At 44.3% G+C, this 16646-nt stretch overlaps 1 protein-coding gene across 6 annotated transcripts in view; it reads right to left on the bottom strand.

Moving 5' to 3' along the window:
* The window catches only part of SLC25A13 (solute carrier family 25 member 13), a 132280-nt gene that overhangs the window by 55188 nt on the left and 60446 nt on the right, over window positions 1–16646 (bottom strand). For 5 of the 6 annotated variants that reach the window (XM_037890627.2, XM_037890626.2, XM_037890629.2 and 2 more), the window contains one exon: window positions 7554–7693. In XM_037890627.2, coding sequence (XP_037746555.1) covers window positions 7554–7693 — 140 coding nt within the window. Of the gene's footprint in view, window positions 1–7553; window positions 7694–7957; window positions 8011–16646 lie in introns of those variants that run through there. The other variant, XM_037890631.2, reaches the window with a different exon arrangement.

Here is a 16646-nt window from a genome sequence, read left to right as displayed (position 1 = left end):
CCAAAATCACTGCCACCAGGAATGAGACCTTCCAGGAGAGGACAAGCAGAGAGCAGGAAGGCAGAGGCTCGAAGCGGGGACCCATGAGCCGCAACAGTATCAGATTCATGTCCCATGGAGGGACAGATTCCTGATGTGCGGGTAGAGGTGCTCCAGGCCCTTAAGGAATCTGGCCGAGATATCCTGAGTGAAAACCAACCTTCCCTCGAACGGTGAGGTGGAAAGCCGAGATGGCCGCTAGATGGACCTTGATCAACGAGAGAGACAAGCCCTGGAGCTTGAGATGCAGGGGGTAATCTAGAACGAGCTGCAGTGAAGCCCGCTCGGGATGGACACCCTTATCTGTAATCCAGCAATGGAACCGTTTCCATTTGGCCGGTTAGGTTGCTCTGGTAGAGGACTTCCTACTTCCCAACAGGACTCGCTGAACCTTGGCCACGTACTGCTGCTCCTGTGCGTTTAGCCATGCAGCAGCCAAGCCATCAGATGTAGCACCGCCAGGTTCGGGTGCAGAAGACTGCCGTGGCTCTGGGACAATAGGTCCGACCTGAGCGTCAGCCGGAATGGGGTTGCCACTGAGAGGTCCAGCAAAGTATTGAACCAGTGTTGGCGTGACCAAGCCAGCGCTATGAGGATGACCTTCGCCTTGTCTTGTTTGATCTTCATGAGGACCCTGGGCAGCAATGGCACCAGAGGGAAGGCGTACATCAGAGCCCCCAACCACAGGAGCAGAAAGGCCTCCAACGGGGATACTCTGTCCATGCCCCAAATCAAGCAGAAAATGTGACATTTTCTGTTCTGCCTGGATGCAAACAGATCCACCCGGGGAGTTCCCCATCTGTGGAAGATGGAACTGAGCACCTCCAGATGAAAGGACCATTTGTGGAGAGACAAGTATATTCTGCTGAGGCGATCTGCCAAAGCGTTCTTGCTCCCTGGAAGGTGAGTGGCTATAAGACAGATGTTATGCTGCAGACAGAAGTCCCAGAGCCAGAGGGCTTCCTGGCAGATGGCAGACAACCTGGTTCCACCCTGCCTGTTGATATAGAAGACTGTAGCCATGTTGTGCATCAGGACCTCAACCACCATGCCTTGTATATGAGGTAGAAAGGATTGGCAAGCTAGGCCAACTGCCCTGAGTTCCCTGACAATGATATGCAGGAAAGAAATCGTGACTGGACCAATGACCTTGAGTACTGAGATTGCCCAAGTGGGCTCCTCATCCCAGATCCAAAGCGTCGGAGACAAGGGTCACTGACAAGGCCCGGGTCACGAAGGGAACTCCTTCCAGCACCAATGTGGGATCCTGCCACCAGATGAGAGACAACAGTATGCTGTCAGGAATCCTGACCCACTTGGTCCATGCTGTGTCGGCTGGGGGCATAGACCAATGCCAGCCATGCCTGTAGGGGAATGAGGCAGAGTCGTGCGTGCCGGACCACGTACGTGCATGCCACCATGTGACCCAACAGTCTCAGGCACGTGTGGATGGTGGTGAGTGGGTGGGCTCGCAGGCCCGAGATGAGGTCCCCCATTGCTTGGAACCAAGTCTCAGGGAGGAAGGCTCTGGCCTGAGTGGAGTCGAGAACCACCCGGATAAATTCTATGCATTGCACTCAAGTTAGGGTTGACTTTTTCTCGTTTATTATCAGCCCCAGGACGTGGTGGTGGAACAGACCAGATCGAGATGCCTTTGCACCTAATCTTATTAACATCAAGGTACAGGTAAATTTGGACTCCCTGATGTCACAGGTAAGCGGCCACTGACGCTATACACTTTGTGAACACCCTCGAGGCCAACAAGAGACCAAAGGGCATCGCCGTGAACTGGTAGTGGCGCTGACCCAACATGAAAGGGAGGAAGCGCCGGTGCCCCGGGAAGATGGAAATATGCATCCTTTAAATCGAGGGTGGCGTACCAATATCTTGGATCCAGGGAGGGAATGATGGAGGCCAGGGAGACCATGCGAAGCTTCAACTTCTTGAGAAATTTGTTGAGGTGACGCAGGTCTAGGATAGGTCTGAGGCCCCCTTTTGCATTCGGAATTAGGAAATAGCAGGAGTAGAATCCTCTTCCTTCCATGTTCCCAGGAACCTCTTCCACTGCCCCCAGGCACCGGTTTTCAACCTCCTGAACGAGGAGGTCCTCGTAAGAAGGGTTCCTCTGAAGAGGGACGGGAAAGGGGGTTGGGAGGGTTGGTCAGCTATAAATTGCAGGGTATAGCCCAAAGAAACCATATCGACCATTCAGTGGTCCTATGTGATACGGGACCAGGCCAACCAGAGAGGGAGGAGGCGGTTGAGAAAGAAGGGGGATGGATCCGGTGAATTGGCTGGGCTGTCGTCCTCGGGCATACCCTCAAAACGGCTGCTTCTGGCCTCCCTGATTTCTGGGAGGGTCAGGCTGTGCCACCAGGCAGGAAGACGACGAATAGCACCTCTTAGGCCCCTTCTTGTCCTTACTCCTGTAGAGCCCAACCTGGACTGCAGCGGAGGAGGAGGGGGCGAAGGATGGGACTGCTGAAGGGAATGCAGGCCCAAGGAGCAGAGGGTGGCTCCGGAGTCCTTAAGCCCATGGAGCCTAGAGTCAGTTAGCTTAGAAAAGAGCCCTGTACCCTCAAAGGGGAGGTCCTGGATTGTGGCCTGAATCTCCGGCATGCAATCATTAGCTGTGCCTCATGGCCACCATTGATGCAATGAGTCCGTAGCATCCTAGACCATCTGGAGGACTCCTCTGGCTACCGCTGTGCCTTTGCTCACTAAAACAGTGAACTCTTGGACACGATCCTGTGGGAGGGCCTCCGTGAACTTATTAAGGGAGTCCCACAGGTTGAAATTATAACATCCCAGCAGGGCCTGGTGATTAGACACCCTGAACTGTAAGCTGGCTGTTGAGTAAACTTTCATGCCAAACAAGTCCAGTCTTTTGGTGTCCTGCTAACCTGGCTCTATCTGTCCCTCTCATTTACTGTGGATACGATCAGTGATGCCGCAGGGGGATGAGTGTACAAATACTCAAAGCCCTTTGCAGGGACATAGTATTTCTTTTTCACCTTCTTGGAAGTCAGCAGAATAGAGGAGGGGGATTGCCACAATGATTTGGCTATCTTGAGGATCCTTGGAAAGACGGGCAATGTGACCCGTGCTGCGGTGGTGGCTGAGATGACACTGAAGATATTGTTAGCCTCCTCAGCGACCTCCTCAATCTGCAGGCCAAGGTTTTCAGCCATCCACTTAAGGATGGCCTGCTGCTCCTTAAAGTCGTCTGGGGGACTGCTGCCTCGTCCGTGGACGACTATGATGATTGCATCGCCTGCGGTAAGGTGTTGTCCTCCTCCTTCTCAAGGGAGGGCTCCCTCGGTGTTGGGTTGGATGTGCCACCTCAGCCTCCATCTCGGTATCGTGTTCTGATGGTGGTGCCGCGGCCGGCTTGTCCAATAAGGCCAGGGAGGGCTGGGAGTATTGGATCGTCATCACCGGCACTCCTAATGGGTTCCAGTACTGTCACTGGAGGGGCCACTGTCCCTGCTGCATCAGCACCGTGGCCAATGTTGCCCCAATCTCCCATGTTGGTGGAGAGTATCTCTCCTTCTTGGCGACAGGCTGAAGACACCCTGACCACTGCCCCTCCAGCGACCATGGCGAGACCACTGAGGCTTGGGTCTGTTTGCTGATCCTGGTGGGCGATCAGCAGGATGACGGTGAGTAGTGCTGCCTGCCTGAGGAATAGTACCAGGCTGAACAAGATTGGCGCTGAGATCCTTAGTGACCCCCTCCAAGACAGCAACTTACGTCAAGAAGACTGCCTGTGAGAGAGTGACCAGCACCTGGGTGACCTGTGGTTGGATATTCACCGGTACCAGTGGTACGGCAACTCGAATCCGGAATCCCACACCTGGTAGGTGGGGATCTCGTCAGGGACCTAGGCCTTCTTACCGGAGAGCTGGGGTTGGTGCTGGAGTCCGCAGTCACAGCAATGGACTCCTGCGCCTATGGTCCAGCAACCAGGAATGTTCCGCCAGTCTATACTGCACCCTGGTGGGTTTGCCCTTCAGTGCCAGGGGCAGAGGCAGTTCAGTCACCTGCCATGGCACCTGCTTTGCTCTTTATCCTCCAGGACTGCTTCGGGCACTGAAGGCCCCACAATAGCCTAGGAGAGCCTGCCGCTGCCCAGGGTGGGTCCCTGGCCGGGCTGGGGGGGGTCTGACTTCAGAGGTACCCCCTATGAAGCCCCGAAGCAGGCGCATGGACTGACACAGGTCCTTTGCCCGTGGCCCTTGTGTCCTTCGGTGCCAAGGGACTCTGCTTCTTCTGACGCTTTCTTGGCACCGGCAAGAGGGAGTGGTGCCGGGCCAAGTCCGGCACCAGCAGTGCACTGCGCTCCAAAGCCAATGTACTCGGTGTCGGTTCCGTGGTGGAAGGCTCCGACGCGGGTGAAGAGCGGCCTCCATCAGGAGGGCCCTCAAGCAGGTATCCTGCTCCTTCTGGGTCCAAGGGCACACGTTTTTGCAGGTGCGACACCTGTCCTTTCTGTAGCTTTCTCCCAGACATCTGAGACAACTGTCTTGGGGATCACTGATCAGCATCGGCCTGCTGCATGCCAAACACAACTTGAAGCCAGGAGAATGGGGCATGTCCCGCTTGGGGCAAACTCCCAACCAGATCTCTACTAACTAATTTAACACTAGAACTAACTACTATGAACTATATACAACGAGTAGAACGAAGTCTATGAAGAAACCGCTACTGCTCTTGCGATGCAAGACAAGGCAGTCCAACCAGCTGTCACGGGTGATAAGAAGGAACTGAGAGGACATAGGGTCGCGGCACCTGATATACCGCCGCATAAGCGTGCCACTCCAGAGGGCGCTACAGCTGGCCCTACAGATTCCGCTAAGGCAGAAATCTCCGACAACTGTGCACGTGGGCATGCACACACCTAAAAGGGAATCGACATGAGCAAGCACTCGAAGAAGAATCTAATATTTTTCGTTTTTTATATATCTATGTAAGTAAATTTTAGAGTTTTCAAAAGGTGCCTGTTTCCAGTGCTGTCAAAACAACTACTCTACCCACACAGAGGTCCACCATAAAGACTGGTCACGCAAGCTTTTCAGCCCCATCACAAAGCAGTGCTTGGACCCTGCAGTAGAAGGAACCCCTCGCCCTCCTCATCAGAGTAGCAAGGCACCGTTTACTTTCCATGCCCATTCAGTCCATGACGTCTACCAAGAGCCAATGTGACTGTCAGTCACTATAGAGACAAGATGGGTGAGAAAATATCTTTTATTGGACCACTTATGTTGGTCCAACTTCAGAAGTTTGTCCAATAAAAGATATTACCTCACACACCTTGTTTCGCCAATATCCTGGGACCAACACTGCTACACCTACACTGCATATAACGTCAGTAATTATGGAATTTTTGTGATGTAGACACCTGCTCCCTAGGAACTGGGAGCCTTTTCACACAGGCTATCAAAGCTTTCCAATTCGAAAGGCACTTGATCACTATAGAACCAGGGTAGATTTGCACTGATGACCCACAAGTGAGACTCCATACCCAATTACCAATCCAATTACCAACTACCTTCTTCTAGAATTTGAGTTTTTCTTCACACCTCCAAATAAACAGCTAAACTAAGCAGGATTATCAGATACAGAACCAAGATGTTACAGTCTACCAAAGTCAGCATACATGTCTAGCCTAGGTATTTAGCAATAATAGTCATTATTAAAACCAAGAGAATATGATTGCATTTATGATCTCCTACATCCTCTTCAGGCAAAGAGTTAATTAGGCTCTGTTTCACAAAGTCAATTTGAAACATTTGTCTCAATAGCATTATCTTAATTATTCCTCATCAAAATGATACCACCTCCTACTGTGAAATAACTTCCCTGCATAAACAGAAAAATAAAAAAATACAACCTTGTGGTCTTGAAGTAGGTTCCTATTTTAAAACTGTTGTGTAAAATCTTTACTGGCACTCAGTATGTTCAAGATGGATTCAAACAAGGCACCCATCCATCTCATTTTACTTACAGCAAGCATTATCATTTTTTCAGAATCATTTACTGATTTTTCGTTTGTATGATATTTTGCTTTGTGTAGCAATATACCCAAAAGCATAGACATGAAAGGATTCCCTCCAGAGGAGGTATCTTTTATTTACTCTCTACACAGCACAGGCAAAAATAAATAGAATTTTCTATCTGTTGCACTATTTGGTTATTAAATGGTATCAAACTAACAGTGTGTGTAAGAGGTCTGCAGCAGAAGGAATACCATTACTGTATTTTACCACTAAAATCACACAAATTTGGTAAACACAGAATTTTGATAATCAAATGAAGCATTCCTTAACATCAATTTTGGCAAGCGAGTTCAAAATGCAAAATATTTGGTACAAGCATCTATTATTATTTAACATATTGGATTCTCCTAGTGAAAGATATCCTACAGTTTTTAAATGTCTTGATGTCTGAGTATTCTCCCCTCGTGTTTCAAAGATTAGCTTGAAACAGTGGGCCAGATCCATTAAAAAAAATACTCATGCCACATTCAAGTGCCAAAAAAGTAACAACTACCTAGATTCAACAATTTTACCACAAGCAGATTATACTGCCAATGCATAAAGTTCTAAAATCCAGCCTTCCGACAGTAAGAAGAGCCTAAATACAGCATTGTTGGCTATGTTGCCAATATGGTGTTCGCTAAATTTACTATTTGTGATTCTTGCACATTTCTTACTATTCTTTGTGACAGACATGGCAATTACCTCTAATATCTTTGGGAGATCTCACTGTATTAAGTTTATGTATCATTGTGGCCCAGGGATTCTATGCAGTTCTGTGGGCAGGGTGACCAAGGAACTAACAGTGAGGTACTGATTAGGCAAAATTCACTCAGGTTATAACACCTCCAGAGAAATACCACCACCTTGAGGCTCACATCTACTAGTTCAAACTGGATTCTTCAGAGACTAACAGACAAAGAAAGGACTTTTGGATAAATAGCTTGAATTTAAACTGACTCAAGGCCTTCTTTCTGATCCATCAAACCAGCAGGACATTCTGTCCAACCGAGGGACATCAATCCAGGACTTCTGCCTACTGGACAGCCATAAGACTGATGGATGACCTCTGGTAAGTGTTTACCGTGTGTAGTAACTTTTTTTTTTTTTAAATATGTTTTTTCTGGAATACTTTCACTTTAAGAATAAATATGCTTGCCTATAAAGGGCTGGGTGGTATCTTATAATTGCTAGAAATGACTTTGTTATAAGCCTTTGAAGAGAAAGCAAAACGCAGACACTGACCTGTTTAGGCAGTCTGGCATGCTGGCAGTATCACTGTGTAAGCAGAGTATTATGCACCCTGAAAAAATCCCCATCAGAAGCGGGAGAAATGCGTGTCTCTACCCAAGAGAGGTGACGGCTGAGGAGCCAGAAGCCTAGAGTGGGTGCTCTCAAGGAACTACAGAGAAGGAATACAGATGCAGTTGCCCTGAACTGTGAAACTCATGTCAAACTTTATTGCATTATACCCACCAGTAAGAACTGAGTAAACTCCGCATACGTTAGGCGTCTTTTTCCATCTTTTCCAAAATGCAGCTGCACAAACTCCGAATTCCAGTTAAATGGAATGTGCTGATGAATTGTGGTCTGGCCAAAAACTTGTTTAACATCCTCTAGAAAAAGAGAAAAAAAGATCTGATTAAAAAAATAAGGAGTCACACACAGAAAAGTAGTACTGATTTTTTCTGACTAACAGGAAAACATTATTCACATAGGAGATTACCCTATAAAATGTATTAACAAGCTTGGATTTTATTAACTAAATCATAAGACTAGAAAAAACTACCCATTCTGACAAAGAAAACTGTTTTCAAGTACAACTCCTCACAAAACAAGATCCCAAAGAATCTTTTTTAATTATAAAGTTACATACTGACCAAATCTGTTTAAAAGAGAACCAAGTAGACACTTCATTGTTTCGAATTGGTCTCTGTCAAGGAAAAATTAAGATTACTGAAATTCTATGTACAAGATGAAAAAACTTAAACTGTTTTCAATTTAGTATTTTAAAGCTGTTAAGAACAATGAATTTTTGGATCAGTCTACACTTCACACTTCATAAAAGCAGTATAATTCAAAGTCGTCTACATTCAAAGAAACGTAGCTACAAAAATACCAATATTTCAAGATCCATTTTAGTAGTCTGCTAATCCTATACACCAGAAAATGTATGTATAAAAACAAACCTTAACTTTTGAAATCTCTGGTTTCCTATTAAAAAAAAATTTTAATCTGACCACTAAGTACTTGCTTAGGACCTGATCCTGCAAACTCAGACTACCAGGTGCATTCCTTACCACTATGAAAATCAGTTTATTAGAAATCCTACACAGTTGAAGGAATTTTTTAGACAATGTAAGGTATCATTAATTGATTTAGGGGCATAGGAATGATGAATACCAATTGGAATATTACAACATACGGGCAGTGGATTGCTTGAATCTAATTATATACATCTTCTAGCTAATGAGCACAAGAATAGGTATGAAAAGTTACACATCTTTTAGATGTAATGATGTGACAAACTCCTTGGACTTGATTGTGACTCTAAGGGATCAAAAGATTCCATCTTGAATTTATAGTCCTAGAAGAATTTGTCATTGCTTGCACATCTAGAACGTGACAGATTACCCATGATCTTTGATACTAAAGTAGAGGAAACAGAATCCTCTACCTCAGTCCTCCTGAGGAACCAAGTGAATGGCCTTGATGTCCAGCAGATAACTTATGGTGTCTGCTATTGAATACTTTTCCAGGAGGAAGAAGGGGGAAAAGGAGAAGGGAGCCAGTGAGGAGTTGGAGAAAGATAAGAAAACGAACGTGAATGATTTTTTTTTAAATTATTATGGAAAGACCTCTTGGTCTGAAGTGGCTTTCTACTTTGTTCCCTAACACAGAGACCGCTTAGACACACTCAAGCCCAATGAATTCCTCATGCCAACTGATCTAAAAACCACATATTTTCTCATAACAATTCTAGATTCCTATCAGAATTACCTTCAATCTGCACTCAGAAAGGTCCATTCCCAGTGCTCCCTCCTTCCCCTTGATCTTACCTGACTCTGGGGACATTAACAAAAACCTTAGTTGTGGCAGAAGCAGCAATCCATAAAAAAATAATCATAATAATAATTATCTCTCTCTCTTACATAGCACTTTTCATCCATTACACTGCGAAGTCCAGGTGATACCCTACATGGAGAACTATCTTGGTGAGGGGGCTGTCAGCCATTTGACAGGCAATACACAAGTGATTAGTGTCTCTCCCATCTGGGATTTGTGATTAGCATGGAAAAGAGCTCTCCTCTCTGACTACGTCTCAACGTCTCTCCCACCTGGGAGCAGAGCTGATTTCTCAGTTTGCTGGCAGATTCAAAAAAACTGAAAACAAATATTGGTTCAGGTCGAGCCAAATTTGACATTTGAAAATTCTGAAAAAAAAGTCCATTTCAGGTCAAATAAAATGTTTCATCCAATCCAAAACACTGTTTCCAGGTATTTTTAAAAGGATGGAGTCACAAAATGGCTAGAGGAAAAGATGATAGCAGTAGATTTGGAGGCAGTGGTGGCAACTCCTTATAACCTATAGTCCAGTGGTTACGGCACTCACCTGTCATGTAGGAGACCCAGGTCCAATTTCCCCCCTCCGCCTGATGCAGAGTAGGGACTTGAACTTGGGTCTACCACACTGGAGGAGAATGCCCTAATCACTCGGCTATGGGATACTCAGTGTCTCCTGCCGAAGCTGTTCCACTGTGTATAAACAAACAGTCATTTGGGCAGAGAGAGGGGAGAGAGAGAATGACTCTGCAGGCCAGGTGATCAAGGAACTCACCTGAGCAGTGGGAGACCCAAATTCATGTCCTTGCTCCAATAAATATTTAAAATGCATTTACTATTTAAAAAAAAACAAAAAACAAAAAACCGTGTCCAAATCTACCTGGGAGCCTTCGCCACAGCAGAGAAGATTTGCCTGAATCAAGGCTACACAGCAAAGATAATTTTCCAAGGCAACAGCTCTTCAGATACTCTAACATCCAGAGTCACATTTTTAAAGGCATTTAGGTGTGTAGTGGGATTTTCAAAAGCACCTACACACCTAAAACCCATTGCAGTCAATGAGTTTAAGGCATCTATAGGCTTTTGAAAATCACAATAGGCACCTTATTACCTTTAAAAATCTGAGCCTTGAAGTCCTCCATCATCTGGGACTGTTGACAGTGGTACTAAAACTGGTTCTGTTCGAGACAGACTCCACTGTAGACTATTACTTCTTCCCTCAATGGGATTATTAGTTTCATCTTTTATCAGACCTAATTTGTGAAGATCTGGAATTCTGGGTGGTGGAAGGAGAACTAAAAAATTCCACACAGGATGGACTGATTTAAATCAAAGCAATTTAAAATCACCATTTTTAATCATGATTTAAATCAACAAGCAGGAAACCTTAATTTAAACCATCAATTTTAATGGTGTTTTAGGGGCATTTTTAGCGATTTTCCTAATGAAAGGTTGGTTCTCATTGGCAGATAACTATTAAAACATGTTGAATTACAACTAAATATAGTCTTTACACTAAATTTGGTGCTTCTTTTTGTTACCACGAGGATATGCTGTATTGATATCATTTATTTAAAAAATTATATAGCTTAATTTACATTTATTCATTCTAAACTTTTACACATTTTATTATGTTAGAAAATGGTGAACTATGCATGTCTTATTTACTAGATGATATTTTACTTGTAATTTGTGTGAAGCTCCATTTGGACGGAAACTTAAATTCTATTAAAAATACCATAAAACAGACTTTTTTAAAAATAAAACTTCCTTAAAGGTGTTGGATAAATAAGAAAAAAACGTCATGATAAACTTTATCAAAACATGTTTTTACATTTAAAACCAAAAGATTTGGTAAACAACAGTAGTAGTATCTGTAGTTAGCAGATCTTATTCTCTCACACCTAGTTTTTAATTCATAGACTGGAAGAGGAAAAGAAGCTTTCCTGATTTTTCAGCTTCCAATTGGTTCTTAACCTTGAATGAACTAGTCATTGAACTGAACTATCTGCATAAACTGAAATTAAAATAGAAGAAGCTGCAGAAGAGGCTACTACAGTCAAAAACTGTTTTAGCACTTTAACGAACTCTGGTTCCAGCTTGGGTGGACCAGATGTCCCAATTTGATAGGGACAGTCCCAATATTTGGGGCTGTGTCTTAAACACCTATTCATCCCCAACCCCCATCCCAATTTTTCACACTTGCCATCTAGTCACCCTAAGTTCCAGGTGCTTAGCCAATGACAAGTTCAGCAGTTTGATTTTCTTTAAAACGTGGTAGCAAAAAATGTACTGCTTAACTTATTTTTATTTAATTGAAATGATTTACAAAGATTATAGTATGTTTAGGCCTTAACATAGGTTGTCAATTTCAAATTTAATTTTAAATAGGGTTATAAAAAAAAAGCCTGTATTGAATTTAATTTTTTTTAAAGATCTAATTTTTTTTTAAATAAAGAAAATCAAATTTTGTCCACCCTGTTTTCCCGTCATCTGACCCAAGTTAACTTGGCTTTATCCCAGCAGTCACTGAGAACTAAACATCCAGAGGCCACTTTCAAAGCCTAAAAAATAGAGCAAAGAAAATTTTTCTCAATAAATTTGGGACAAAGGTCTCACCCTACACAACACTGTTCACCTCTTTCTCAGAGCCCCTCCCCACCCCCGCCGCACCCCACAGCAGCCTTGTATTTTCGGTTGTCAGCTAGCACATCCAAGCACGAAATTCCACTCTCGAGGCAATCAGAAGGAAATTGGATGGTTTTACAAGGAGGTCTCATCCCTTTTCCAAGTGCACTGTATTAGGGCCATATCCCACTGAAACAGCAAGTTGCCCCTGCAGCCCCTCTCTGGAGATTTTAGAGAGTTTTTGTTGTTTTATTTTGAGCCTAGACTACTTGTTTTCAAAACAGCCCCAATCTCTTCAGTCAAGCAAGCTGACGAACCAGCTGCCTCCTCCTGTTAAGAACCACTTCTGATCTTCCAAAAGGATATGGATGTTCTCAAACCAGTCCTGTGGTTTACTCCCAAGTCAGTCTCCCTTTTGTAGCAATTAGGAAAAAACTTGGTAATATCCTATTTTCTTACCCACCTCTCCTCCCTCCAGGATGAGACTAGCCACTGTTTGCATGTCATGAGAGCCCTGAATGTCTGCTTACAAAAAACGTATCCAGTCAAACTCTCAGGCCATGTCTTCACTATGAAAAAGGTGTGTTCCTACATGCTGCGACAGCTTACATGAAGTAACTAATATGAGGTAAGATCTCGTGATGACAAGCCAGTTTGTAACTTTCACACCTATTAGCAGGTTATGGTAAAGACTATGGGCTGCCTAAGGTTTACTTTAATAGCTTACACAAATGTTTGCAGATAACTGCCTTGCCTTCATTAGGAAAATACCTCATGGGTTAGCTAACTAAAAGAATACTCCTTTTTTTCCCCAATGAAGATGCATCCTCAGACTCCTTTGTGGCAAACAGAACCACCTCAACTCAAGAAAATGACAAAAAGAAGGGTAAGAAAGAATGGTCATTTCAAGTCTGAAAGTATGCTTCCTAATGATTTGTATTGCACCTTAACATTAAGGTGCTGGGCAAATTACAAATGCCTAGATAACCTACAGCAAAGAAATTGAAACGCTTTTTCAAAAGTATTGGGAAGAAAACAATATCAAAATTAAGACATATTTACCCTAATATTTTTGTCCTATTACTTACTTGCATTCACAGGTCTACATATGTATATACCTGTACCGCCCCAGGAATTCAGATAAATACAAATATTCCTCCGAACAGCCAAAATAGCTGAAGGAGAAGAGGTAAATATGATTTCTTACTACAGCTTAGTAGATTTGAGGTGCTGCCCCAAACAAACTTCAATATCTGTTTAACTGTTTAGTATAATAGGCAGAGAGCTCCAATATTTAAGAGCATTTCAAAAAAATGATGTAAACTTACGTCAGTGTGTTTCTGAAAGTAACACCGGGTGCTTTTCTGACAGTGTGCATGTTGGATTATATGGTGCAAGTTAGCTGACTGGAAGATTGCCTACTGCGCTTTTATTGACTACTTGATGGTATGAGACATGGTATCCCCCCCTTTGCCCAAGACTTTTTACACATACCATATACTTCCTTCTCATCACTATTCATGGTTCACAAACTCCTATAAATGTTCAGTGGACTGAATGTTAAATTTTTCCTTTTCCCCCTCACTACACTCATCACTCACTCATATAGAACAACTTCACTGATTCGCGTCATTTGTAGTCTTACTGTCTGATTCAGAGACTAAAACCGTTCATGCTCCATGAACAAATTTACAATGGTTTGGCCTGTGATTTAACTGTCAAAAGGTACCAGAACATTTACTACAATTCACTCCAAGCTGTTCCTCAGTTCAAACTGAACTCTTCCCTTGTCTTCTAAATCCAGCCTTACAACAGAAGGTGGTCACTTTTAAAATTTAATTTTACTTCCAATCTTAGGGCAGCATTCTGCAAACTAAACCAAAGCAGATGATACAAAGCAGACAAAATACAAATAAAGGTAAATTAAAAGAGCACATTTATGCCCTCTTGGTAACTTTAGAAAAGTCTTTTAACACATTTTTCTCAACTTTTAAAAAGACTTTGTCGGGTCAAATTTCACCCTAAATCTGGATTTTATATACATATTTCTTTTCAAAAAAAAAATTGAAAATTCCAGCAGAAGCTCCTGCCTCCCAGACTGCGGGGGGGGGGTGCACTTTTGGGGGCCCCGCAGTCCCAGAGTGGCCTGGGGGATTAGCTGAGGGCCGGGAGCAGCCCGCTCCACTTCCCTCGCCCCGGCCCCAGCCGTGTCGCTCAGGGGAGGGGGCTTGGGGGAAGGGATCCCCCCACACTGACCGGCAGCGGCGGAAGCGGAGTAGCCCAGCCCCAGCCTGCTCCACTCCGCCAGCTCCCAGCCATGGTGCTCTGCTTCCTGCTGCAGGCGAGTGAGGGACCTTTCCCCAACTCCCTCCCCTCCGCCCGCGACACAGCTGGGGCCGGGGCAAGGAAAGCGGAGCGGGCTGGGGCCGTGTCACTCCGCTTCCCGCCACTGGTGAGTATGGGGGGCGTCCTTTCCCCAACCTCCCCGCACTCACCGGAGGCGGGAAGCAGAGCACCGCGGCTGGGGCCGCATTGCTCCGTTTCCCGCCGCTGCCGGTAAGTGCCTGTCAGGGTGCGAGGGGTGTGGATGGGGTCGAAGCAGTCAGGGGACAGGGAGCAGGAGGGTTGGGTAGGGAGTGGGGTCCTGAGGGTGATTTCGGAAGGGGGTCTCTGGAGGGGGCGGTCAGAGAACAAGGAACGGGGGGACAAAGCAAGTTTGATATAACACAGTCTCACCTATAACGCAGTGAGATTTTTTGTCTCCCGAGGACCGCATTATATCGGGGTAGAGGTATATCAGTTTTCTGTGCAAGTTCATTCAAGAGCATAGAGACTGTCTGGTTTCACTCACATAGTTGCTCTTGTGGCATTCAGTGCACTGGATGAGGTACCACCACATGTTGCGATAGGCATGTACAGGACTCATGGATCTTGAAATGTGCCTTGTGGGGGATACTGATCATCGTAGCACTGGAGAAGGTTTTGCATCTATTGTCACAGCAGGGTCTGGCGCCAGTTTGAGTTGGTGGATCCTGGTCTGTGGGGAGCTTGCTTCTAATGATGGGGACCTCATTCTGAACGAAACTCTTTCCCAAATTCAACTCTTCTGGGGACCTCATTCTGAACGAAACTCTTTCCCAAATTCAACTCTTCTGGCCTTCAAATAATCCCACAAGCTCATCGGGCTCCCCACAACCGGAACACACCTTCCCCCACTAATGTTGGAAGCAGCAGTACAGTGCACCAGTGCTAGGCACTGCCTTATATCCCGTTACTTTCTTGAGTCAGTCTGCAAGATGGATCACAATCTATCCCACAATTTGGGATCCAGAACTCAAGCTAACTTTTCCTTCTTACACATCACCAATAAGATATTGCAGGCCAAAAATCTATTTTCAGTTACACATATCCAACCCCCATTGTCTTCAAATTATGTTTTCCTCTGTTGAGCCTGTGAAAACTGCAGCTTGCACAGTAGTAACTGAGGGCATACAACTGAAGACAATGGGGGGGGGCTGCCAAATGTGACTGGAAGGAGATTTTGGTCCACAAAATAGATAACTGAACTTACTTGAACTATTATCTCCACTCTATACACAAAGCTGTACCAGTTTAACTAAAGAGGTTTCTCTGTGATCGGGCACAATCTCTCTTTAAACCTGACTTATGTTAGTTTAAGCTTGCACCATTAAAATAGGGCTGACCTACACACAATCTTGCACCAAAGTAACTGAACTGGTATTAATTCATCCCTTTTGTCATTTTGGTGCAAGTCTACATTTGGGAGCTTATTCTGGAATACGAGCACCCGATTCTGTTTTGCTGAAGTCTGATCAAAATAGGACAATTACTCCAAAACAAGAGTATCTGCCACACCGACTTGAACTGAAACAACAGAAGGTGGTAATTTAAACTAATTTAGTTATTTTGGGGCAAGTCTGCCTATAGACCAGCCCTGATTTCCCACTGCAAACTAAAGAGATATAAGCAAAGTTTGAACTGATCGCATCTACACAGGTGTTTGCACCAGTTTAAAGTTAAACCACTGCCATTTATATATAGCTAAACCCTTAAAGTCAGATTCAGTTTCTGGATTTCCATAGGAGTTAAAAAAGACATTATCTGGTCTGTAGTATCTCTGTTGATAATAACATCTCTATTACTCGTGATTATATGCAACAAGGAAAAAAATCTTAAAGCAAAAGCTGGGCTCTAACTTATAGCCCCAGGCAAGCAAGCAAGCCAGCCTGGATTCAATTTCGTTTAGGGAAAGTAGATAGGGCTGGGCTAAAACCCACAGAACAGCCTGGGTTAACTCTGCAGTGAAGGCATACCCTGAGAGTCCAGGCTGAGTCAACAGCTTCCCTTGATTGGTGCAAACCAATTTTGTGGTGGTGGTCCAGGAACACAAACTTGTTTCAGAATTCACAGAATCATTTACTAGCAGCTAGTTAATACAAAACACCAACTAAAGTGACAAAATGCATACTTCTAGCTCAGAGACATTATTCTGAAGCAGTCCATGTTGTTATATTTTCTCTCTGATGCAGATTTGTGAGCTCTGTTTCTTTAACAGCTGTTTTGTTTAGATGGATGTTACAAAAATCACTTTCTTGTAAAAGCATTAACATACAGTCCCCTCCCCACTTAAATACTCTAATTTCAAATGTACCACAAAACATACTCCCACAACAGTGCTGTATTAGTATAAAGCTATTTTAGTTCAATTAAAATGTCTAACTATCTACCCCAAAACCTACCTAAACTGCAATTTTCACTTTGAGCACTTCCAACATGTTCTCAGTTTTGTTTTCTTTTATCAGCTTATCAAATCTGGTCCTGCATTCCAACTGTTGGGAAAAAATAGTCATTAACTGC

The sequence above is a fragment of the Chelonia mydas genome, chromosome 2, assembly GCF_015237465.2.
Source record: "Chelonia mydas isolate rCheMyd1 chromosome 2, rCheMyd1.pri.v2, whole genome shotgun sequence".
Classification (NCBI taxonomy): domain Eukaryota; kingdom Metazoa; phylum Chordata; order Testudines; family Cheloniidae; genus Chelonia; species Chelonia mydas.
This window is presented reverse-complemented; position numbering and strand designations above follow the sequence as displayed.